Source organism: Onychomys torridus, chromosome 1 (genome assembly GCF_903995425.1).
Source record: "Onychomys torridus chromosome 1, mOncTor1.1, whole genome shotgun sequence".
In the NCBI taxonomy this organism is placed as follows: domain Eukaryota; kingdom Metazoa; phylum Chordata; class Mammalia; order Rodentia; family Cricetidae; genus Onychomys; species Onychomys torridus.
Window position 1 is genome coordinate 100,107,087 of NC_050443.1, and position 24,752 is coordinate 100,131,838.

Genomic DNA, 24,752 nt, shown 5'->3' on the forward strand with positions numbered 1-24,752 from the left:
TAAGTACTCAGTATGTTTTGTTTGCTGTGTAAGTTTCAAACATACCACTGAACTCTGGTGCCACACTGCCATGTTTCAATCTTAGCTCTACCATTTAAAGTCAACATTCCCTCTCCCTGCCTTACTTTCCTCAATTGAAAGTGGAGATAAGCCAGGTGGTGGTGGCGCATGCCTTTAATCCCAGCACTTGGGAGGCAGAGGCAGGAGGATCTCTGTAAGTTCGAGGCCAGCCTGGACTACAGAGTGAGTTCCAGGAAAGGCTCAAAGCTACACAGAGAAACCCTGTCACAAAAAAACAAAACAAAACCAAAACCAACAACAACAACAACAACAAAAACAAAAAAAAGAAAGAAAGAAAGAAAGAAAGTGGAGATAAAAATGTTCTACTTTGCATAGGGCAGTGATGATTCAGTAAGTTAATAGTATACAACATTTCCAAGTATCTCATACACAGTGATGATTAGCTGTCATATTAACCATCATCAAACACAACCCAATTCAACTTTCTTCTTACCATGAATAATCACTTTTCCATTTGGACACTTATGCTTGGTGAATTTGCCCTTGGACATGTTAACACCCATTGTTCTGCAAGGAGGGAAAAGCAGCTGGCAGGCCGGTGTGGAGACTCGGCCTGATTTTCGCCTTCCTCTGTGTCCTCTACCAGGTAGCTGTGTAGTGGCTTTCCTGGACTGACTGACAGCCTCCGCAGGTCCTGTGGGAGAGCTGACCTCAGCTGACGAGATTAGTTCCTGAGAGGGACTTTCTGAGCTGGACTGTTCTGTGCCTGTGTCCAACACACTACTTTCACTTTGGTCAGTTTCTTCACCGGAGAGGACTACGTTCTTAGTTGCTTTACTTTTATTTTTAAGCCCCTTCTTCTTGATACCCAAGTGACTGTGAATTACAGCTTCCAGAGCTATTTTTCTCTGACAGTCTGACATCCGACGGGTAGTTCTAACATAATATTCTGCAGGAAACAAAAGGCCTTCAAGCATTGTACAAGAATGCATTTGGCTTTCTGTGGAGGGAGGGGAAACTGCTGCTGGGCTGTTCTTAGGTGGCCCTAGAACTTCGTCTTCCTCAAGTGTCTCATTTTTACCATCAACAATGGGACCTGATTTTAAAGACTTAACGTTGTGGGTAGTACCTGCTGGTAAATTACTGTGAGTGAGATCATTTAGAGAACATGAATTCCTTGCCTCTGAATTAGGACTTCCTGGCAGCTGACCACTGGCATTCACAGCTTTATTTACTACTGAGTTATCTGTAACTATAGTCATTTTTCTGCCTTGTGCCTCCAGGTTTATGGATGAAGCTGGGCCGTGAACAGTAATTTTGCAGTTACTGTTAGGAGGTGTATGTTCAAGGTGTTGACTATGATTGCTGTCTGACACAGTACATGAAGGAACTATCATCTTCATGGAGACATTATTTCCTCTTACAAGTGTATCAATATCCTGTTCTGATTTGCTAGATGGTGAAATTAATAAAACCTCTCCATCAATTTCTGTATCAAGGGATGGAGGACCAGGAGGTTTAGACTTCAGACTTAAACGATGCGTCTTTTCAGTTATTGGGGACCTAGGACTTTTGCTGCTGGTTGCTTCCTGTGTCTTTTGTTGCTGGCCAGGGAGTCTGAGAGAACTAAGGTCAAGGAGAGACTCTTTCTCCTGTGAAATAGGTGTCTTCTTCCACTGCTCCTTTGTTCTCCCAGGCAGTGCATTCTGCCCTTTCTTACTACCAGGGCTGCTGAAACCATGCAAAACCTGTTCCTGGACGTCACCTGTTCTTTGCGTGTATAACACTTCTTCTTCTTGGCCATTTTTATGGTTAAAGGACTGAGGTTCAACACCAAGTATCACAGTGATGTTTTCTCCAGTTTCCTCATCAAGATGGTTGATTTGTAATGTGTCACAAGGAAAGCCTTCGTTTATAGGTTCTGAGGGGGAAAGTATGTATATATGAGACTCAATAAGTCCACTCCCAGATAGTCGCAAGAGCATCAAAGACAGACTCACACAGAAACATACACATAGCCATTCATGTAGCATTACCTTTACAGATAAAAAGTGGCACTGGGCATGGCGGCCCACGCAATCCAAGCACTACTACTGAGGCTGAAGCAGAAAGACTACCATGAGTATGAAACCAGCGTTGGAAACATTGTAAGTACCAGGCCATCTAGGGCTATGTGGCAAGATGCCAATTAAAAAATCTTAACTAGGGCCAGTGGTAGTGCATGCCTTTAATCCCAGCACTCAGAAGACAGAGATAGGTGGATATCTGTGAGTTCAAGGCCAGTCTCATCTACAGAGTGAGTCCAAGGACAGGCTCCAAAGCTACAGAGAAATTCTGTCTCGAAAAGCCAAAAACAAAAAACAAAAACAAACAAATAAAAACTAAAAATAAATTTTAAAATAATTAAGAGTTAAAAAGTCATTTTTCTAATACTAAAACATTGACTATAGTTCCTAAAATTTGAGGAGGAAAAGAGCAACTAAATAGACAATCCAACCTAAGACACAGGGTATCGTTTGAATTGTGTAGCATGAATTTTTTATTATTTAAGAAGTCTACTACTTATTATCCATAGGCTGTGAAAAGATAACATCAGCCAGTTGGGGAATGAATACAAAGCAAGTGTAAGTGAACAGGCTAATTTACCAGAGCGGCTTAGCTGTGGGGAGGTTTCCTGATGGGGCACACAATCTTCTACTGCTTTCTCAGAGTTCTTAACCTTCTCAGCTCTTTTGGCACGCTAGAGAAAACAAAAGCAGCCCAAGACATCAATTTTCCTTAACGCTGTGTTACTGTCAAGAACCTTTCTTACCTTTAGGTGTGATGATACACACCTGTAATCCTAGCATCCAGAAGGCCAAGGCAGGACTGTGGGTTTATTTATTATATTTTATTTATTGTGTATGTGTGTGTGTGCCTTAGCACGTTAGTGGAGGTCAGGAGACAACTTTCTCTATACCACGTTGGTCCTGGGTATTGAGCTCACTTTGTCGAGCATGGCAGTGGGTGACTTGACCCTCTGAGCCATCTTGTGTGGCCCCAGGTTTATGCGTTTAAGTCCACAATGGCCTGACTACACAGTGAGGGCCTGTTTCAAAACCAAACACCAAACCAAAACAACTGTTTTACAGTTTGTGCAACACCTTAATTTGACAGAATAGGATTCACTCACCTTAAGACGAGCAAGTGTCTTGCTGTATTCCTTTTTCAAAAATGCTAACTTTTCCTTCAACTAGAAGAAAAACATTAACAATTTTGAGCAGTGGAAAGGTGGAACCAGAGGAAAGGGATGTGGTACTTAGCAGGCCTGAGATGGCATATGGCAGTGTGCGGTGCTCAGCAGCATCCCTCGGCAAGACTCAGTACAGGAGGGCAGTTTCCCCAATAAGACCTTTTCATAGTTCCTACAAAGTATCAAGCTCTCTCAGGACCTCTGCATGATGGTTTCGGTCACCTGGAGCAATTCATCCCTTTCACAATTCCTATGGATTCATTTTGCAGGGCTACTTCCCCAGGGTAGACTGCTAGGTTCTTGCTCAAACCCAGCTTAGACACTCCCCCATTCCTCTGTGCTCTTCTCAAAATTTACTATACCATACACTATGCTGTCCATTTTCTTCTGTCTTCCCATCACTTTGAGAAACAGGGAGGGGCTGTTACCACAGTCAACCAACCAATAAATGCTTTTTATCTATTAACGGCACAGGAACTTACAGTAGTAACCACCCCCCCCCCCCACCCCAGTGATACACACAGTGTCAGATATCTATCCCTGGTGCTTAAGGTACAAGGTGGTTAAGACAATTTACTTGTAGTAAGGGATACAAAATATGCAAGACAACAGATAAGATTTCACATGGTAATAAATACTTAGATTAACCTGAGTGATATGAGCAACTAGCTCCCTGAAGGTACTACTTCAAGGAGTGTAGTCTTAGAGGCAGTTCTGGGGGACCTAGAGCTGAAGGAAGGAACTAAGCTTTGGGAAACAGGGCATGTGTAGTTATCTTAGGCAGCACAAGTAGGAAAGCTTCGTGGTGGGACGGGTTCGTATCTTTGAAGAGATGCTGCAGAAGGAAGCCAGTGAAGAGGTAGGGCTGTCACTGCTGAGTTCCCAGCTAGGTGCATGACTGGCATTACACACCGCTTTTGTAAACAAATTTAACTGTATTATGCCAAATTATTAGTCTCTCAGAGCTTAGAGTCTTTGTCTCCTTGGCTTCTGTGGTTAGAAATATTCTCTCAGTAGCAAGCCACCCTTATCTTTCTGCCCTATAGGAACCTTTAAACTGGTATTCATCCTTCAGACAATTATAGGATTTCTACCCTTAGTGTATTCCTTTTAAAACAAAACAAAGAGGCTGGAGATGAGTTTCACTTGGTAGAGTGCTCATCGAGCATGTACAGAGCCCTGGCTTTGAGTCTCAGCCCTGCATAAACCCAGTTCTGGTGGTGCACACCTGTAATCCCAGCACTTGGGAGGTAGAGAGGAGGATCAGGAGTCTAGGGCATCCTTAGCTACCTAGTAAGTCCAAGATGAGATTGGGATAGACACCCTGTCTATCTCTCCCCGCCCCCCAAGACAGGGTTTCTCTGTGTAGTTTTAGTGCCCATCCTGGATCTCACTCTGTAGACCAGGCTGGCCTCGAACTCACAGAGATCCACCTGGCTCTGCCTCCAAGTGATGGGATTAAAGGCGTTTCCAGGGCATTTTGTGGACTACAGTACTTCTGCATTAAAGTCACCCCAGTCCCCATTCATTTTCTGTCACACAATAATAAAAACTGCTGATACTTTCATATGTGTTTCAGTTGGTTTTAAGATCTTTTGTGACTTTAATTTCCATTAACTCAATTAGCACTCACAATAATTCTAACAGATAGATATAATCATCTTCATTTTATAGATATGTAAAATGAACACAGAATAAGCAGTTTCTCCAGAAAACTGCAATTTATAACCGCTCCATTTAAACTCCCATAAGAAGGGCCTAGAGCAGCTGCTCCTAACTTGTGCATGGAGACCTCTGGGTGATGGCACAGTCCTTTCACAGGGGTGGCCTAAGGCCACCGGAAAACACAGATATTTACATTATGATCCATAACAGTAGCAAAATTACAGTTATGAAATAGCAATGAAAGTTTCATGGTTGGGGGTCACAACAACATGAAGAACTATATTAAAGCATCGCTGCATTAGGAAGGTTGAGAACCACTGTCCTAGAGTCTGTGCTCTCAACCTCTGTTGTCTTGTCCTCAATCTTATCAATATGTGGGACTTATCTTGTTTATTTGTAAATGATCTTTACCACCGATAGAAGGAAAGACAGGATTGGAGGACAAATCAATGTGGATTCTAATTTTGCACGGTTAGCACAAGAACTTGCAATCTTTAAGTCTTGCAGAAGAGTAATACATTGAACCCTAAAGAAATGAGAGCACTTCTAAACTATAGCCTAGTATATTAAATTTACATGCACAAACATACATAATACCAATTCATTATATGTAGTATTTATATTAGTCTTCCTGTCGTCCTGTTCTAACATGGGTCTTAAACACGGAGAAAAACAGAAGTTGCAGAACCAACCGGAGCATACATTATGAACACCTCCCTCTCCAAAATATACCTATTACTTCTGGAGGTCAAGACCCAATATACAAACACGAAAATGTTAAGTACAAGAATGTTGAACGACTTACGTGAGTGGGCAGGGGTAGGGTGGGAGAGGCGGAGGGTGTGGTGGGGCTTTAGGTTTACCTACATTTAAAGTTTTACAACTAATATTTATGCAATGTCATTAGAAGTCACGTGCTGTCAATTTGCATTTTAAGCTCCGCCACGTGAGCAGCGCGCTAGTCTCAATGACTTCTCCTAAGGGGTACGTCGGAGGACACTGCCTCCCCCGGATTCAGGGACCAGGCTTGAGGTCCTACGACGCGGGGTTAGAGCCCTGGGTCACCCTTCCCGCAACCCGGGCACCTTTTCCTTCTCCGCACAGCTGAGGGGCTTCCCGGGAGGCTCTTCCATCCGGATGGAAGCCGAACGCAGGGAGCAGTCGTCGCCAGCCTCGGGCCTGTGGTCACGGGGACCCTGCCAGACCTTCCTGGGCCCAGAAGGAATCCCGGGAAGGAAGCAGGACCTAGCCTAGCCTCAGCGCGTGACTAGACGGGCCACTCGGATCCCGCGCGCTACCCACTCGGGCCAATTAAAGCCGCCGCTCGCGCTGCGCATGCGCAGCTGGAGACCTCCGTGCGACGGCGTGGGGCTGCCTAGAGGAGAGCCGAGCAGTCGATGAGAGTCATGGGAATCGAGGACGCGGATAGCGGAAGTGGAGAGGCAGCCGGAAGTAGCTGGAATCACTGTAGGCTTGAACGACTGACAGGGCCCTGAGGCTCGAAGAGGAGGAGGCAGCCATGGAATTGGGCGAGCAGCTGTACAACAAGTCCGAGTACATCGAGACGGTGAGCGTGTGCAGACCTTGTTCCCCTGACAGCCCAGCGGCCCCTGGAGGACAGGACGGCCCGGCCGCTCCGCTCCTCCTGTCCCTGCTTCATCCGCCCCTGCTCCCTCAGTCTGTACCTTGGGGATGACGTACAGACGCTTCGTGTTTCCTCTGATTTTGTGATTTAGTCCGTGCATGCATGAATTAGGCTCTCTCCTCCTTCCCTCCGCTCGTCCGCCCCCCATCCCTTCCCTCTCTCTCTCTGTATGCATATGTGTGTGTGTGTTTGTGCGCGCGTATACACATACACCTACTTTCCCTGTAGAGATAGTGTGTTCCGGAATACACAATACAGTCTATTGATCCTGATATTAATTACAGTTTCAGGCTTCAGGCCCTCTTACAAATATTTTACAATATATTACCGTACTAAAAAGTTGTTTCTAATCGTCAACTCATGATTATATGTGTAAAATGCTGGAAACAAGCAAGTGCCACTGTTAGGGTTATTTTTTTTTTCCTGTATTTCCTTACAACTCTGTGGTCTTGGGAAAGTCATTTTCCTCATTTAGAGCTGTGAAGTCGGAGTGTAGAACTGGGGTTTGAATGCACATTGGTCAGTAGATACAAATCCTGAGTCCATTTCTTGAACTTTGAGTTTCTAGTCCACCCTTGCCCTTTTGAAATATTGGATTCAGTCCCTTTTACATGTTTTGGGGTACTAAGCACTCTTATTAAGTTACACCCCCGGCCTTCCCACCCCTTCCTACTCTCTCTCTTCCTTCTCTAATTTGTTTTTGTGATGGAGTCTCATTTTGTAGTCCATACTAACTCCAAATTCATAATCATCCTGCCCCAAGCTGGGACAGTAGGGATGCAGTACTACACTCAGCTCTCATTCCATTTTAGACTGCACTCCATTTAAAGTAATTTTCTTTGAAATGCAAGCTTTCTTGATGGAAATGGTATCCCAGAAGTCTCAGCTTTTTCACCCCAGATTTCTGTTTGCTTTTAGGCATCTGGGAACAAAGTTAGTCGCCAGTCTGTTTTGTGCGGAAGCCAGAACATCGTTCTCAATGGCAAGGTAAAGTACACAGGCAGTACCAGAGTGCATACCTTTGCTTGTCATCACATTAGCAATTAGTATAAAATGACACTGTGTCTCCAATTTGTTGTACATTTCCAGTTCTCTTTTCTTTGGTTTATTTTTTCTCCAAAGTAAATTTATTGAATGCATAAAAATGATCAATGTGGAGAAGCTAGGAAATTAGAAGGAGACCTATTGGGTGGGGAATAGAGACATTTTAAGGAAGAAGGGAGGGGAGAGCAGTGTAATACATGAGATGTGGAAGAGGAGGGCACAGTAGACAAAGGGGCACAGGCAGCTAGATGAAGGGAGGAAATTTCACTTGAACAGAACGTAAACTTTTTTTGTCGTTTTCTTCAATATCCTGTTTAGATAGTATTTACATTAAATATTATGCATAAAAAGTGTTGGAGTGGGGGAGGAACAGAATCCTTTTGTGCCTGAACAGAATACAATGGCACATTTTTCTGCTGTGTTATATTGTGCCCAGGACTACTGGACACAAAACCTAAAGAGGCAATAAACTATTTTAAAATAGAAGTCAGGGAGATGCTTGCCTGTAATCTCAGCACTTTGGCCGATGAAACAGGATGATCACATCTAGTTCCAGGTTACTTTTGACTACATAGTGAGCTCCAGATCATTCTCAGGGACCTAATAAGAAAGACCCTGTCTCAAAACAAAGTAAGTGGGGAATATATGACCAACGTATGCTGACAGTGGTTATTACTGACTGAGAATACAGTCCTGTATTACCAGAGCTTCTGACTTTTTTTCAAAAGGATCTGGAAATGTGGTGGCACAGCCTGTGTGGAAGCGGATAGGACAGTCTCTGACCAAGTCTTCAAGGCTCGGAGGACTTCAGATGAATCTAAGTGACTCTAAACACGTAGTTCTCAACCTGTGGGTCGCAAATTAGATCTTTACCTTATGATTCATAACAGTAACAAATTAGAGTTATAAAGTAGCAACGTAATAATTTTATGGTTGGGGCTCACCACATGAGGAACTGTATTAAAGGGTCACAGCATTAGGAAGGTTGAATGAGAACCACTGCTCTAAACAGATATGTTACTGGTCTACCTTGAGCATTCTCTTCACTCAGTGAGTCCTTAAGATCGTGGAGTATTAAGATCAAAGCTTATGTTGTGTTGCAGTCAACCCAAAGCCAGTTCTCCTTTCACCATACAGTTACCCTCCTATAGAACATTTGATGATGCTCAATGTCCTGCTCATTATCTCTTTATGTTCCTTTTCGGCTACACCGGTAATTTTTAAATGTGTTTTGCTTTGTAGACCATTGTAATGAATGACTGTATCATCCGCGGAGATCTGGCAAATGTGAGAGTCGGACGGCACTGTGTTGTAAAGAGCCGTAGTGTCATAAGGCCTCCATTCAAGAAATTCAGTAAAGGGTATGTGATTTAATTTCCTGTTTCCAGTCCCAAGCTCCATACTGTTCCTGGTGATACTGTACAGGTCCAAGTGTTTAGATGTGTAATGAGGTCTATCCTGGTTGGTGGGGCTCTGAGTAAGTGTTCACAATAATGCACACCACTCTGGGTGGTTGTAACCTTGTTCATAGTTGATTGTCAGAAGTAGAATGGTCCTTGTGAGGAATAGAGAAATAAAACATAAATAGTAAAGCATGAGTAAAAGGTGAAGGTGGATTTTCCTCTTGCATGTCGTACCAGAATCAGACAATGCTAAGAAATTTAGATTTTTAATTTAAAATTAAAGAATTCTCAGAACTGATGTAGCCTGTAGTTTCTTAAACTATGGGTCATTATCCTATATTCATAACTGAATGTGGAAGGCTATGAAAAAATTGTCCACAATGAAAGGTTTCTGAATATGCAACAACCAAAAATTAATTCCAGATGAAATATATAATGAATCCAAAGTTTCTGGTAGTACTTGCCCATGGTGTATCATGACGTGACTGCAGCCTCAGTTTTGCACACACCATGGTGCATTGCACTGAGCATGAAGTCATACAAGCCACCCCAATGAATGCTGCCTGAAACACTTCTGCTCTGGTTTGACCTACTGTGTGTTATAAGTTCTGTGTCTTTACTGTACATACTAAGTGTCTTAGTTAGGGTTCCTATTGCTGTAATGAAGCACCATGACCAAAAAGCAAGTTGGGGAGGAAAGGGTTTGTGTGGTTTACACTTCCATTGCTGCTCATCACTGAAGGAAGTCAGGACAGGAACTCAAACAGATCAGGATCCTGGAGGCAGAAGTTAATAATGCAGAGGCCATGGAGGGACGCTGCTTCTGGCTTGGTTCCCATGCTTGCTCAGCCTGCTTTTTATAGACTCCAGGACCACCAGCCTAGTGATGGCACGGCCCCCCAAAGGTTGGGCCTACCCCATTGGTTACTAATTGAGAAAATCCCTTACAGCTGGATCTCATGGAGACATTTCTTCAACTGAGGCTCCTTCCTCTTTGATGACTAACTTGTGTCAAGTTGACACACAAAACTAGCCAGTACACTAAGTTTGCTGCTATTAGAGAAACATAATAGTCTAATTACTGAAAATAAACTTTTAATATTTTCCTATGGTCATCCCTTAACATGTAAGTAAAAAAATTAGTATATCTTTGCATTTTATATTAGAATGCTGGGTTTTGAGGCAGGAGAGATGGCTCAGCAGTTAAGAGTACCACTGCTCTTGCAAAGGACCAGTGTGGCTTATAGCTGCCTATTTTTCTAGTTCTAAGGGACTTTCTTCTGGCCTCCTTGGACTTTGGTGTGCCTGTACATAAATGCATGCAAACAAATACACATATAAACAAATCCTTTTTGTTTTTTTGGTTTTTGTTTTGTTTTGTTTTGTTTTTTAAGACAGAGTTTCTCTGTAGTTTTGGTGCCTGTCCTGGATCTCACTCTGTAGAATAGGCTGGCCTCAAACTCACAGAGAACAAATCTTTTTTTAAAAAAGATTGTTGGGTTTTAAAAATTGCTGTTTGAGTTGCTGACTTCAGTTTCATTAAAAGAAAAAAATTGGGGCTGGGGGATTTAGCTCAGTGGTAGAGTGTGCAAGCGCAAGGCCCTGGGTTCGACCCTCAGCTCCAAAAAAAAAAAGAAAAGAAAAGAAAAAAATTGGTCAATGTATTTTGACTTCAGATTCAGACAGTTTTTTCCAGTAGTTCCTGAAATAGCTCTAAACATACCTGCCATTTTGTACTAAGTATTTATGCAAAGTGGCTTTCTCAGCATTGTTAATTATAAAATTAGAATATCAGTCAGCTCTGAATAGCAGAGAAGATGCTCTGTTTTGCGTTATCAGAAACCTAGGAAAGACTTCATTCTTTATGTAAAAATAAATGAACACACTACAACATGCACATTTGTTTTTTGTCTTTAATTATGGTAAAGTTATATGTATGCCAAAGTATTGTTTTAAAATAAATTTCTTTATGATTTATAATGATATTAGACATATACAGACTGGTATGGCCATGGGCTCTTAATGATCAGTAAATATTTTTGTGTGTGTGTGTTTGTTTGAAGTAGGTCTAGTGTAGCTCAGACTGGTCTTGACCTCCTTAATTTTCTTCCCTCAACCACCTAAGTGCTGGGCTATAGGTGTATGCTACCATACTCAGCTTGAACATTTCACTAGAAAACCTATTCTGTATACTTGCATATCTGGGTTCACATAAAAAACAATTTCTTGGGTAAAGAGGTGTTAGGAATAGAAAAAGTTTAAGAGAGTGTGCTGTAGACTGCCATGTGATCAAGGAATTCATTGTTGTACAAGAGGAAGAAACTTAAAATACTCAAAGTTAACAAAGTTCAAATAAATCTTGAGTCTTGGAGAATAGATAGGATGACTGACAAAATATTCTTGTAGAACAGGGCTAGAAAGAGTTAATGAGCAAACAGCTACTTTATATCTTACCTAGGCCACAGATTTAAAATATGGACAGGGTCTGGAGAGAAGGCTCAGTGGTTAAGAGTGCTTACTGCTCTGTCAGAGGATCAGGCTCAGATCCCAGCATCCACATTTGGTGGCCTTTATCTCTGGCTCCAAGGAATCTACTGCTCTCTTCTGGCCAGAACCCCCCCCCCCCCCACACACACACACAAGTTTTTTTTAACAAAAAAACATGGTGTGATAAATGCTATTATAGAAACATTGTCAGTAATATTTGAGGAATTGTAGAGAATAGAATGATGTTATATGTCTGAAGGAAGCCTGATAAATCCTATTTAGTCTTGACTTAAATATAATCTCCTCTCCCTGCCCCCAGACAGGCTTTCACTACGTAGCTATGGCTGTCCTGGAACTCACAGAAATCTATGAGACCAGGCTAGCCTTGAGTGCACAGAGGTCTGCCTTCCTCTGCCTCCGAAGTGCTGGGATTAAAGGTGTGAGCCACCACACCTGGCTGTTATTGTACGGATGTGGGTCCATACGGGTCCATGGACTGAAGACACAGAGTACCTTTAGGATAGCTAGGCTCTCTAGCTGCGGGGTCAGCCTTTTTGTGAGATCTCGTCGATCCACATGGGCATTTTGCAGCTTTTGCTCTACTTGAGCCAATTCCTTTCCGCCTCAGTTGTCAATTGTCTTGGACTGTTTAATCTGTGCCACCTTGCAAAATCTGAAACAAATTAATTAATTCTTGAGTAGACAAACCACTTGTATGATGCAGCCAACTAATATCACCCAATATTCTTTTAAAATCATTAAGAGTGTGCAACTGATCTCTCCTCATCTGTACCTTTTGTGGCTGAATTCTCTGTTTACTTAATTTATAACCTAAATAACTAAGAGCATCTCCTCTTTGTATTATTTTCAGGAGAAATTTGTAATCCCCAACAGGGTAAAATTTTCTGTACCACATTTAACATTTTTTCTAAGGTATCTGTATCAGAAGCAGCCAATAAAATATCATCCATATAATGATAGCTAATGAACTGAGGAAATTGTTTACATAACACTTCTAGTGGTTAATTTTTACAAAATATTGACATAAAACTGGGCTATTTAACATTTCTTGTTTTTCTTTTAGGCCCTATACATTTAATCCACTCTCTTTTGCTTGACATAAGGTTCTAATGCTTACAAATTGAGTGGAGACCTTTTGTAAAGGTCAATTGGGATTTTAAGATTTTTGAAAAACTACAGATACATCAACTTTAGTGTCTAGGAGGCCTGAAATTTGAATGCCATTTACTTGCAATTTTAGATTTGGCCTCTTATCATTTATGACAGTTTGTCAAAATACTTTCTTTTTAGTACCTTTAAAATCTTCTGTCCTATAATTGGAGTTGCTTTGTCTTTAAAATTATGGGAGTAATAACAATTGAGCAACTTTACCCCCAGCATTTATTTGCATAGTCCTTTTTACATAAGCCATCTATAAAAGCATTAAAAACAATCTCTATAGGTTTCTAAGAGGTAACTTGAGGCAACATTATGGAGCATTTTTATAAAGTTTTAAAAGGAAGATCTCTTTTTTTTAAATGGATCTCAAGCAGCATGTTAATGCAACTTGTCATTATTAACAGTGAGGGCCAAACAACCCACCTGCATTCCATTCAGCAGAAAAACAGCTTCTGTAAGCTCTCACTCAGCAAGTGATCATTTTCCATGAGCTTTCACCTTAGTAACCACATTCTCTAATAACATAACAACCCATGCTGTTTCAAGTGTTCCATTTTCATAGAATTTACCTAAGACTTTCTAGAAAACAACTTAAAGAGCAGAGCCAAATTTTTAATAATGATAAACAGTCAAGAGCATACCCAATATATAGTTTAAAATCATGAATTTTGTTCTTTTAGTTCATTTACTATGAAAATTAAACATTTATTTAGACATTAATTATACAATCAAGAGAAGAGCACATCCTTTATACAATAGATGACTAATAACTCTGGAAATTTAAACAGCATTGACTCTGACTCCAATTGTTTTTTACTAGAAGTTGGCTTGTTAAAAGTGTTTTCTTTCTCCTATGAAGGGATTGTTGGTAATGAGTTATTCCCACTCTGAGGGGAAAAAAAAAAAACAAGAAACATTTAAACCAATTTTAAGAATACAAAATTCTAAGCTCTTGGCTTTTCTTGATTGTATACTCCTCATGCAACAAATCTGTTTTGCTTACATTCTATCCTCAGTTCCTAGCCAAGAGTCTGGCACACAGTAGAAACTCAATAAATATGATAGAGTGTTGATGTTTAAGAATGATGAGCACTAAAATGATTTTTTTTTAAAGATTTATTTATTTATTATGTATACAGCAGGTATGACTGCAGGCCAGAAGAGGACACCAGATCTCGTTACAGATGGTTGTGAGCCACCATGTGGTTGCTGGGAATTGAACTCAGGACCTCTGGAAGAGCAGTTAGTGCTCTTAACCTCTGAGACATCTCTCCAGCCCATTTTTTTTTTTTTATAAGATCTGAAAATGTAGAGTACTTGTTTAGCATAATACAGGTCCTAGGTTCAGTCCCAGCACTGCATGAACAGGGAGGGTGTAGTGGCACACAGCTCTAGTTCAGAGGCAGGAGGATCAGATGTTCAAGGTCATCTGCTCCATAGCAAATTGAAGGCCAGGTGAGCTACATGAAACCTTGTTCTTTCCCCTAGCCCCCCAGGTTTTTTTGTTTGTTTGTTTTTGGTTGCTGCTATTGTTCTTGGTTATGTGTTGAGCACCAAAACTGATAGCCTATGAACTTGTCAGTCCTGTAAACAGATTATTAAACATGTCTGTGAGCTTTGTCAAAGAAAGCAGGGATGGGTCAGTACCCAATCATTTTAATTTGCTTTGAAGATCCTACTTCTGCCTTACCTTTTCCTTTTACAATCCAGAAACTCTGATTCTGAGTTATTAGCATGATAACTTGGTTTTAACATTTGGAATTTCAGTGGCCTGAGGATTCTTTCCTTGCAAGGAATAGTCCTATTAACATGACAAAAACTGAGGGTATATATAGTACATGCCTGTAATTCTCTGCTCAGGAAGCTGAATCTGGAGTATCAGATGTTGGAGACCATCTTGGGCTATGTGACATAGCCTGGGCTACATAGAAAGAATCTGTCTGTAAAGGTAGGACCTGGTGACAAATGCCTATAATTCCAGAGCATGAGAGACAGAGGCAAGAGGATCTCAATGAGTTTGAGTCCAGCCTGTTCTACATATCAAGTTCTAGGATAGTCAGGACTCCAAAGAGAGATCCTTCTCAGAAAGCAGAAGAAAAGAGTCTATCTGTAAGTAAATAAATGTTGAGATTGTGATCTGCAGCCCTAACCCAAACTCCATCACCTTGACCTTTTCTTGTTTGTCTTCTTCTCCTTTTTAGTGTTGCATTCTTTCCTCTACATATTGGGGACCATGTCTTTATTGAGGAAGACTGTGTGGTCAACGCTGCTCAGATTGGTTCTTACGTTCACGTTGGGAAGAACTGTGTAATTGTGAGTATATGACTCACTCGACTAAGCAGCATCATTTCCTCTGTCTTCCTCTCCCCACCCCATCTCTGGGACTCTGTCCCTATAACAGGGGGAGAAGTCATTTCCAGTTTCCTGAGGTTAGGTTTTTCTTACTGGATTTGGAGTTATTTTTCCAAGCATTAATAATAATGGCCAGTGGGCTAGGGATGTAGCTCACTGGTAGAGTGTTTATGTAGCTTGTACGAGGCTTGGGATTTGATTCTTCAGCACTGCAAATACACCAACACACACGCAGAGTAAAACCAAGTAATAATGGCTAGCCTTTATTGAACCTCTTCCATATGATATTAAATATGGGGCTATACATATATGTATGGGGCTCCTGGGACTAAGAAGATAGCTCAGTTGGTAAAGCACCAATCATGCAAGAATGAGAACCTGAGTTTGATCCCTAGAACCTTGTAAAGAGCCAGATGCGGTGTCACACTCTTCTAACCCCAGCACTGGGGAGGCAGGTCTGGCCAGCCAGCCTACTTGGTAAGCACCAGAGCAATAGAGACCCTGTCTGCACATACTCTAACTGCAAAGGAACTCTTCAGTATGTGTAGAGACAAAGTTTTTGTTCAGTTTCGTGTTAAAGAAAGGAAATGATTAAAAAGTTGATCTCAAGTAGAAGAAAGGAGAGGGTGATTAAAGGAAGAATAGAAGGAAATTGAATACGGGCGCTAAAATACAGCTGTAAGGAAGACGTTCTAGTAGAGAGGCCACAGTTGACAACAACTTATTGTATAGTGCTGAGCCTGAAGACAGGCATTTGAAGGCTCGAAACATGATGTGATGAGACAATCAAAATTCCAATTGCCTTGATTTGATCGCCACATATTATGTACTGAAATACCATACTCTAACTTACAAATACAACAGTTATTACATACTGGTTAATTACAAACTACTGTCAGAAATTGAACCCAGGGCCTTGTGTATGCCAGGCATGCATTTTGTCCTGAGCTCCATTTCTAACACTTAAAACATATATATTTTTTTAATTTTAAGACCGAGACTGGCTAAGTTGGTTGGACTAACCTGAACTTGGTATGGCCTAGACTGGCCTTAAACTTGTGCCCCTGCTGTCCCAGCCTTCAAAGCGCTGGGTTATAGACCTGCACCACCATTCCTGGCTAGATACTCTGCTTTTTGTACCTCTTTTCAGAATATCACTTACTGACCTCTTCATTGTTCAGTGTGAGCAGTACTTGTTAACCCTTGACACATTTGAAAGTCTTTTTAGACTTTAGAGTCTTTTAGAATTAATTGTAGACTCTCAGAGCTAAAGCCTAACTGCCTCCATGGCACATAGACTTTCCTAGAGTGTCCTGTGTGATCGTCTAGTGACAGCTTTCTGTGTGAAGGTATAAATCAGAATTGTCATAATGCCAGAAGGAAAAGCTAACAGTCAATATCCTAGGCATGACAGTGCTGTCAGCTTTATGCTTGTTACTGGATTGGTGGTATTGCTGCTGGTTTGGCTTTATAGCCTGCTTCCAAGGTGAAGAAACCAAAGCTCAGTGATGTTAATTTGGCTTGCTAAAATTGTCCAGGTTGCTGTAACATGAGCTACATAGCCACAGTTCCTGATTCCTTCTAAGAGGAAGAATGAAGAAGCCTTTTACCATATCCTTAGCTATTCCCAATCCACTCATGTCTTAAAACTATCGGCATTCGCCAGGTGGTGGTGCACACCTTTAATCCTAGCACTTGGGAGGCAGAGCCAGAAGGATCTCTGTGAGTTCGAGGCCAGCCTGATGTACAGAGCGAGATCCGCCTGCCTCTGCCTCCCAAGTGCTGGGATTAAAGGTGAGCGCCACCACTGCCTGGCTTGAGACAGGATCTTTCACTGAGCCTAGAACTCAATGTTCTAGCTAGATTACCTGACCAATGAGCCCCTAGCACTGTCTCCACCTTTCTCCAGCACTGGGGTTACAGGCATGTGCCACTATGCCCAACTTTTATATGGGTGCTAGAAACTTAATCTCAGATCATTTGCCTTACCCACTAAGTCAGCTCCTTAAAGCTGTGTTTACTAGGGCTTGAAAGTTTGCCTGTGTCCTAATAAAAACACAGATAAGAGAAATGAGATAAGACAATCTGATGAAAAATATCTGGCTGACAATGTAGAAATGTAAACAGCCAGTGCTCTGCTTCAGAGTCACGCACACCAACTGTTGCCAGCTGGAAGCAGCTTAACCGTTTATGAAAGAAACTCAGACCTTGTAGATAGAAGCTTTTCTTTTTCTTTGTTTGTTTGTTTCTCTCTCTCTCTCTTTCTCTCTCTCTCTCCCTCCCTCCCTCTTTCCTTCTTCCTTTCTCTTCTCTTCTCTTCTTTTTTTTTTTTTTTAATTTAGCTGGGTGTGGTGGTGTTTGTCTTTAATCCCAGTACTGGGGGAGAGGAGGTGGGTAGAGACAGGTGGATCTCTGAGTTTGAGGCCAGCCTGGTCTACAAAGCAAGTTCCAGGACAGTCAGGGCTGTTACACAGAGAAACCCTCTCTCTAAAAAGCGTATATATATTTTATGTGTATGAATATTTTGTCTGCATGATTATTTATGCATTGGATGACTAGGTGACTGCAGAGGTCAGAAGAGGATGTCAGATTTGCTAGAACTAGAGTTTCAGACTGTTGTGAGCCACCTTGTGGGTCCTGGGAATCAAATCTGAGTCCTCTGGCAGAGAATCCAGTGCTCTTAACAATTGAGCCATCTCTGTAGCTCCCTGGGTTTTGTTTTTGTTTTTGTTTTGAGACAGTGTCTCCTTAGTAGCTGGCTTGGAACTCTGTAGACCAGGCTGACCTGGAACTTACAGAGACTTGTTTGCTTGTGCTTCCTGAGTGCTGAAATTAAAGTAGAAGCTTTTTAAAAAATTTATTTAGGGAAGCCGGAGACATGGCTCAGCAGTTAAGAGCTCTCTGTGAGTTCGAGGCCAGCCTGGGCTACAGAGTGAGTTCCAGGAAAGGCACCAAGACTACACAGAGAAACCCTGTCTCGAAAAACAAAAACAAAAACAAAAAAAATCCTGTCTCAAAAAATAAGGTTGAAAATTACCACTTTCCTGATTTAAAAAAAAAAAAAAACTTGTGACCTCCACATGGGCATGCATAGATGAGCACTCTAACACACACAATTTAAAAAATAGTTAATAAAGAGTGAAACTTTGAGCTGGGCAGTGTTGGCACAGGCATTTAATCCCAGCACTCAGGAGGCAGAGGCAGGCGGACCTCTTGAGTTCGAGGTCGGACTGGTCTACAGAGTGTGTTCCAGGATAGCCAGGGCCACACAGAGAAACACTGTCTTGAAAAACAAAGCAGAGGTTGGGGATTTAGCTCAGTGGTAGAGAGGCCCTGGGTTCGATCCTCTGGTAAAAAAAAAACCAACCAACCAACCAAACAAACAAACAAAAAAACCAAAGCAAAACAAACAAGAAAAAAAGAGTAAGCGTTGCTTGGTGAGTAACCTAAGGCATAGGTTTAAACAGTGTATATAGCTTTTCCCTTAACCTAACAAATAAATGAGTTTTCCCATGCCATATCGCTCACCTTTAAAATGCTGTGGATTATGGAAGAATTAAAAAAATGGTAACACTGCATAAAGTTAAACATAAGGTTTAGTCCAAATATTCAAATAGCTATCTCCTGTAGAAAAAAAAAAATTGACTAATAACTTCTACTCAAGAAAATTTGTCAGGGCCCAGTAGTGGTGGGGCATGCCTTTAATCCCAGTACTTAGGAGGCAGAGGCAGGTGGATCTCTGTGAGTTTGAAGCCAGCCTGGTCTACAGGGTTACACACAGAAACCTTGTCTCGAAAAATAAAAATTAAAAAAAGAACGACAACAAAAATAAAAAAGAAGAAGAAGAAGAAGAAAGAAAGAAAGAAAATTTGTACAGAGAACAGAGTAGTCCTTAACCTGGGAGGTGCCTAACCAGATGTATTAGATTAGCTAATATAAACTGAGAGTCCAGATGTAGATCCTAATTTCATGTCCACGTGATCCAAAGGTTCATCTGATACCATGAAAACAAGCCTTCATCCCTTTTCTCCTTCCTGTGGAGGTCTCTTCCTGGCAATGATAAGATGCTGTTGGCATCCGTCCTGTCTTCTGGGAACTCTACTGGAAAGTGCTCCATTTCCCTGTCGTCCCATCAGAAACTCAAGCTTGAGGTTCACTAGACTAAGTTGGCTCATATGCCACTTCCTCAAACCAGTCACTGGTCAAGCATGGAATCTGTATGTGAGCTAGAAGTAAACATGTGGACCAAGATGGGGGGGGTAGTGCCCATTGCAAAAAGAGTCCTGTTACCAGAAGACAAGGCATCAAAACAACAGAGAAAAATGGGACTCTCACAAGTCAAAGGTTTGCCTCGTGTTGTCTAATGCCTAAGACAACCTGTACTATCTGTAGCGTACAACCCTCCCTCGAGTGTACCTGTGCATACACACACTCACCCTTGACTCCTTGTCGGATTCTAGTTGAAGTATGTAATTTCAACCAAACACCCTGTCATTGTCCTTGGCTCCCTTGCTATTACAAGATACCATGAATGCTTGGGTGTGGTGGTACTGGGCATTAATCCTAGCACTCCAGAGGTAGAAGCAGACAGATGTCTGCGTTCGAGGCCAGCCTGGTCTATAGAGCAAATTCCAGGCCAAGTAGGGCTACAATGAGACACTGTCATAAAAATACAATGAACAGAGAAAATATAGAAAAGCCTTCCACACAGAATACTAAACAAGCTTTACTCCATGTCTTGCTCAGTTCCTATTAATAAGATTTTAATTTCAGGGGCGCCGGTGTGTCTTGAAAGACTGCTGCAAAATTCTTGACAATACAGTATTACCTCCAGAAACTGTGGTCCCACCATTCACTGTCTTCTCAGGCTGCCCAGGTAATGTTGATGTCAATGTCTGTTTCAGCCTCCTTCAAATTGTTCTCCATTACTAAAGTAATCCATGTGACTTCTAACTCTGATATGTGATTTAGCAACAAAACACCTAGAAAAGTCATATAAATAAGTTGCTTTTGGTATGGGTAGTATTTGTTTTTTGTGATGGGGTCTCACTATGTAGCCTCGGCTGGTCTGGAATTCACTATGTAGACTAGGCTGCCCTTAAACTCAAAGAGAATTCATTATGTAGCCTAGGCTGCCCTTGAACTCAAAGAGATCTACCTGCATGTGCCTTCTGGTTCTGAGATAAAAGGCATGCACCACTATACCCAGTGAACAAGCTGTGTTTGGAATGAATAACTAGATTTACAAGGAAAAAAGGAAATTATCAGAAACAAAAAGGAAATGAGACCCAAGCTGGAAGACAGCAGGTGTTAAATGCTGACCTCATAGTAGAGTGATTTAAAATGTGTTACTTGTGGGATAGGAGAAAGTCTTAGATCCACACATGGCGGAGACATTCTCAAACACCTCTCAAGGGTTTCCCCTCAAGAAGGTTGCTACAGGGACTGGAGAGGTGGCTCAGTGGTTAAGAGCACTAGATGCTCTTCCACAGGACCTGGGTTCAATTCCCAGCAGCTCAACTTTAACCCTAGTTCCAGGGGATTCACCTACCTTTTCTGGCCTCTGCAATCTCCAGGCACACACAAGGTAAACAGACATACATGCAGACAAAACACCCATACACATAAATAAATAACATTGAAGAAAAAAAGGTTGCTATGGAACCAATCTGCCCTCAGTGCATGGTAAGGTCAAAGAAGCATTTCTTTCTTGGCCTGGGCTCTGACTAGACAAAGGTGAAAGAAAAAAACCTCTTTAGAGAGACCTGTGCCTCATCTTTTTAACTTATTCAAGTTCCTTAGTACTAACTTCTTATGTTCATGGAACACTAATGTCAGAAGACAAGGAACCATCCTGGTATTTCAGATGGAAATAATAATGACTACTTTTGAAAAGGCCCATCTGCATGGGACCATCCAGGTCTCTGTATATGAGGGAACTAAGACTGGAAGGTGCGTGTCTTCAGTGTCAAAGACCCCTTATTTAGAGTCCAAAGCTTCTTGCACCATGACAGGGTGTTTCTTTTGAGTAGTTTCACAAATAAATGCCAGACATTAGGGTACTTTATTGGCACTTCCATCTTTGAATTCAGACACATGGGCCTGCAGGGAATCTGACACATTTGTGAGAGCTACATGAGATAAAATTGCACCTGAAGCAAAAAGAAATGGAAAGCAGGATAAATCCTGATCAGAAGCTGTGAGGGCTGATGCTACTGTAGACAGGCAGATAATGCACTAATTGAAGTCATAGCCCATCATGGCTGCTGGACATGACACTGGAAGCTTGAAAGCTGATGTTTAAGGAACAGCTACAAGTGGGAATTTTATGAGGTATCTCTGAATTTTTAAAATTGTCTAATTATTACTGTGATTAAAGATTAAATACTGTGAAGTTTAAGGGCTAGAGAGACGGCTAAGCTTTTAAGAGCACTTTTTTTTCTTGCAGAAACACCCACATAATTCACAGCCATCCATAAACCCACTTCCAGAGGATCCAAAGCCCTCTTCTGACTTCTTGGGCACCAGGCATGCACATGGTACACAAACATACATGCAGGCAAAATATCCATACACATTAAAAAAAAAAAATTGAGCCAGTTGTGGTAGCACATGTCTTTAGTTCCAACACTCAGGAGGCAGAGGCAGGCAGATCTCTATGAGCTTGAGGCCAGCCTGTTGTACATGGTGAGTTCCAGGACAGCCAGGACTGCATAGAAACCCTGGCTCAAACAAACAAAACAAATCAAAAATACTGTGAAGTTTAAACGTATTTGTAGGCCTAACATGCACTTTTTAATTAAAGAGTGTCTATGAGAATTTTATGAGGGGTTTTTGTTGTTGTTTTTTGTTTGTTTTACATATACTCAATACATTTTGTATAAATGTATAAAATATGTGCACTTAAATGTTTGAATGGAAAATGTAGGTATTTGAAACGGCACCTATATAAATGAAATCAAGCTCTCTATTACTTTGTACTGTTCAGAAACTATCAGTTATTTAGCAATATACCTTGGGCAGCTTTTTAGGTAGTATATAGAGAACTACATCATTCCTCTCAAGGGTTACAGGTTTTGCACACTGCATAGGTAGACTTACCACAAAGCATTGAATCAGTCCCATAGTATAATGATGGATACAATTAGCAGTTGTACCTGGGCACTATTAGAAACTTCTGTCTTGACACTCTTTTACATGTATTGTGCAATTGGGCACAGTTATCTCTGGCATACATTCTTAGAAGCTGACTTATGGGCCACAGGATATGATCATTGAAAACTTTGCTGGCTATTTTTATTTTATGTGTATGTGTCTTTGCCTGCACATATCTCTATACAACATGCATACAGCACCCAGACCTAGAGTTACAGGTGGTTGTTAACTGCCATGTGGGTACTGGGATCGAAACCTTGGACTTCTGCAAGAACAGTCAGTGTTCTTAACTGCCAAGGCATCTCTCTAGCCCTTTGCTAGCTATTTTTAAAGTATCCTTCAAAACATCTGCATGATGGGGCTGGAGAGATGGCTGATCAGTTAAGAGCACTGGCTGTTCTTCCAGAGGACCCAGGTTCAATTCCCAGCACCTACATGGCAGCACACAATTGTCTGTGACTCCAGTTCCAGGGGATCCAACTCCTTTACACAGAAGAATGTATGCAAAACACCAATGCACATCAAGAAAACCCAAAAAACAAAACTACAGAGTAAGTTCAAGGACATCACTGAGAAAACCCGTCTCAAACCAAAACAACCAAAAAACCAAACAAAATCTGTGTGAGTGGAGATGGTAGCACAGAGTACTCCTACTGTTTCAGAAACTCTTTTCTTTTTCTTTTTGTTTTTCTAGGCAGGGTTTCCCTGTGTAGCCCTGGCTGTCCTGGAACTCATAGTGTAGACCAGGCTGGCCTTGAACTCATAGAGATCTGCCTGCCTCTGCCTCCTGAGTGCTAGGACTAAAGGCGTGTGCCACCACACCCAGTGAGGAGTGAAATTCCTTTTTTTTTTTTTTTTTTTTTAAGATTTATTTATTTATTATGTATACAGTGTTCTGTCTGCACATATCCCTGCACACCAGAAGAGGGCACCAGATTTCATTACAGATGGTTGTGAGCCACCATGTGGTTGCTGGGAATTGAACTCAGGACCTTTGGAAGAACATGTAGTGCTCTTAACCTCTGAGCCATCTCTCCAGCCCAGGAGTGAAATTCTTAACCATGCTTATTCCATCATGGACTGTTTGTTGTCCTCCTTTGATTCATCTGCACCTAGTATCGTTGCTTTGGTTTTATTGTGCTGAAGTGAGTTTCACTGTAGGAATGGCAAGATAGTTCTTGCCTCAGGGATGAGGATAAGACTGCTCAGTGGGGCTCACACTGGAATCCTGGGGTAGAAACCCTTTTGTGGAATGATGCTCAGAGCAGTCCCAGGTGCCTTCTCTCTCTTTTTTTTTTTTATCTCGTGAGCTTGTTCTGACCTCCTCCACCTGGAATTTGTTTCTTCATTTGGAGAGCTGTGGTGTTTGTTTCCCAAACACAAACTCAGACCTTTCAGAAGATGTCAGTAGCCAACAGTCTTATCAATCTCAAGATAAAGGGACCTCACAGTTAGATCCTTGCAGTAGATCCCAGAAATTGTAAGCTTTTCACAAAGGGTAGGGCTACAGACCTCCTGGCTCCCTTGCTTGACCTGGTCTCTCTTTCCCTAGGTCTCTTCTCAGGGGAGCTCCCAGAGTGCACACAGGAGCTGATGATTGATGTCACCAAGAGCTATTACCAGAAGTTTCTGCCCCTAACACAAGTCTAATCTCTGCTTTATATATTGAATTCTTTTGAACTCTACTACGATGAACTTGGAGATAAAGTGAGTGGTCAGTAACTACAACAGCTACCATGTTTTTGATGACTTCTACTCTCCTTGATTCTTGTTTTTTTTTTAATTTAGAATTTTTCAATACTCCAAGGCTCTGAGCATTTAAGAATTTAATTAAGAAGGCTGGAGAGATGGCTCTGTGGTTAAGAGTTCTGGCTGCTCTTCCAGAGGACCCAGGTTCAGTACCCAGCACCCACATGGCACTTTCAACCATCTATAACTCCAGCTCCTGGTGATCTGATGGGTCTGTCCTCCCTGGGTACCAAATATACATGTGGTATAGACATATATGCAGCCAAACATCCCTTCACATAAAATAATGAACTTTTTTAAAAGAAAATAATTTTAACAAGGGAACATCTGGAGGAGTTGTCTTTATCTGCTTGTTTTCACCTAATCTGTCTACAGTCACCATACCATTGTCGGAGGAGGGCAGAAAGGTCTGTTCCCAACACTACATCCCTGTGGGCCTGCACATGGCTGGAACCTGGCTGGCATGGGCCTGCAGAGCAAGAGCACCCTCCCTGCATGGGGTCACATGGCCCAGGTGTTGCTCACAACCAGGTCCTACCCCCACTGCACACCACCCACACAGATGACATTCAGCCATCCTGCTGCTAACACAGGACCAGTGGCCACAATTTCTTGTACCCTGTGGAAAGTGTTTGTGATTTCAGAGCTGGGGTTTCTATTGACTCTTACAGTGTGGGGGAAAGAGATGGGCTGCAGTGACACATACCTGTCTTCTCAGCACCTGTGATGTAGAGGCAGGAAGAGTAAGAGCTCCATAGTGAGCTCCCACTTGTCTGGTGTGCTCCATGAAACCCTGCTTCAACACCACAAAAACAAATCA

The 24,752-nt window shown here is 41.8% G+C and overlaps 2 protein-coding genes across 3 annotated transcripts in view; one reads left to right on the top strand and one right to left on the bottom strand.

Annotated features, from left to right (window-relative positions):
- Palb2 (partner and localizer of BRCA2) overlaps positions 1–6,261 on the bottom strand; it is a 30,110-nt gene extending 23,849 nt beyond the window's left edge. The window contains exons 1-4 of the mRNA XM_036196505.1: positions 6,004–6,261; positions 3,194–3,253; positions 2,668–2,761; positions 515–1,942 (exon numbers count right to left, since the gene is read on the bottom strand). Of these exons, the coding sequence (XP_036052398.1) occupies positions 515–1,942; positions 2,668–2,761; positions 3,194–3,253; positions 6,004–6,051 (1,630 nt within the window). The 5' untranslated portion in view covers positions 6,052–6,261. The remainder of the gene's footprint in view (positions 1–514; positions 1,943–2,667; positions 2,762–3,193; positions 3,254–6,003) is intronic.
- A 41-nt stretch (positions 6,262–6,302) lies between these two features.
- Positions 6,303–24,066, top strand: Dctn5 (dynactin subunit 5). 2 transcript variants are annotated; one of them, XR_004945661.1, is made up of 7 exons: positions 6,303–6,485; positions 7,482–7,550; positions 8,850–8,968; positions 14,878–14,989; positions 19,802–19,904; positions 23,736–23,890; positions 23,972–24,066. XR_004945661.1 is itself a non-coding variant. In XM_036196516.1 (6 exons), the coding sequence occupies exons 1-6, from the start codon at positions 6,438–6,440 to the stop codon at positions 23,831–23,833; spliced, it is 549 nt and encodes a 182-aa protein (XP_036052409.1). In that variant the 5' UTR covers positions 6,304–6,437; the 3' UTR covers positions 23,834–24,066. The 2 variants fall into 2 exon arrangements, 1 of the variants encoding a protein (XP_036052409.1); XM_036196516.1 differs by having other exon boundaries at positions 6,304–6,485; positions 23,736–24,066.
- Positions 24,067–24,752: the final 686 nt, after the last annotated feature.

Excerpts from the sequence above, each read along its gene's own strand:
- Dctn5 (XM_036196516.1), top strand. The coding sequence starts at position 6,438 with ATGGAATTGGGCGAGCAGCTGTACAACAAGTCCGAGTACATCGAGACG. Across the intron at positions 6,486-7,481 it reads AGTCCGAGTACATCGAGACG|GCATCTGGGAACAAAGTTAG; the intron begins GTGAGCGTGTGC and ends GTTTGCTTTTAG. Across the intron at positions 14,990-19,801 it reads TTGGGAAGAACTGTGTAATT|GGGCGCCGGTGTGTCTTGAA; the intron begins GTGAGTATATGA and ends TTTTAATTTCAG.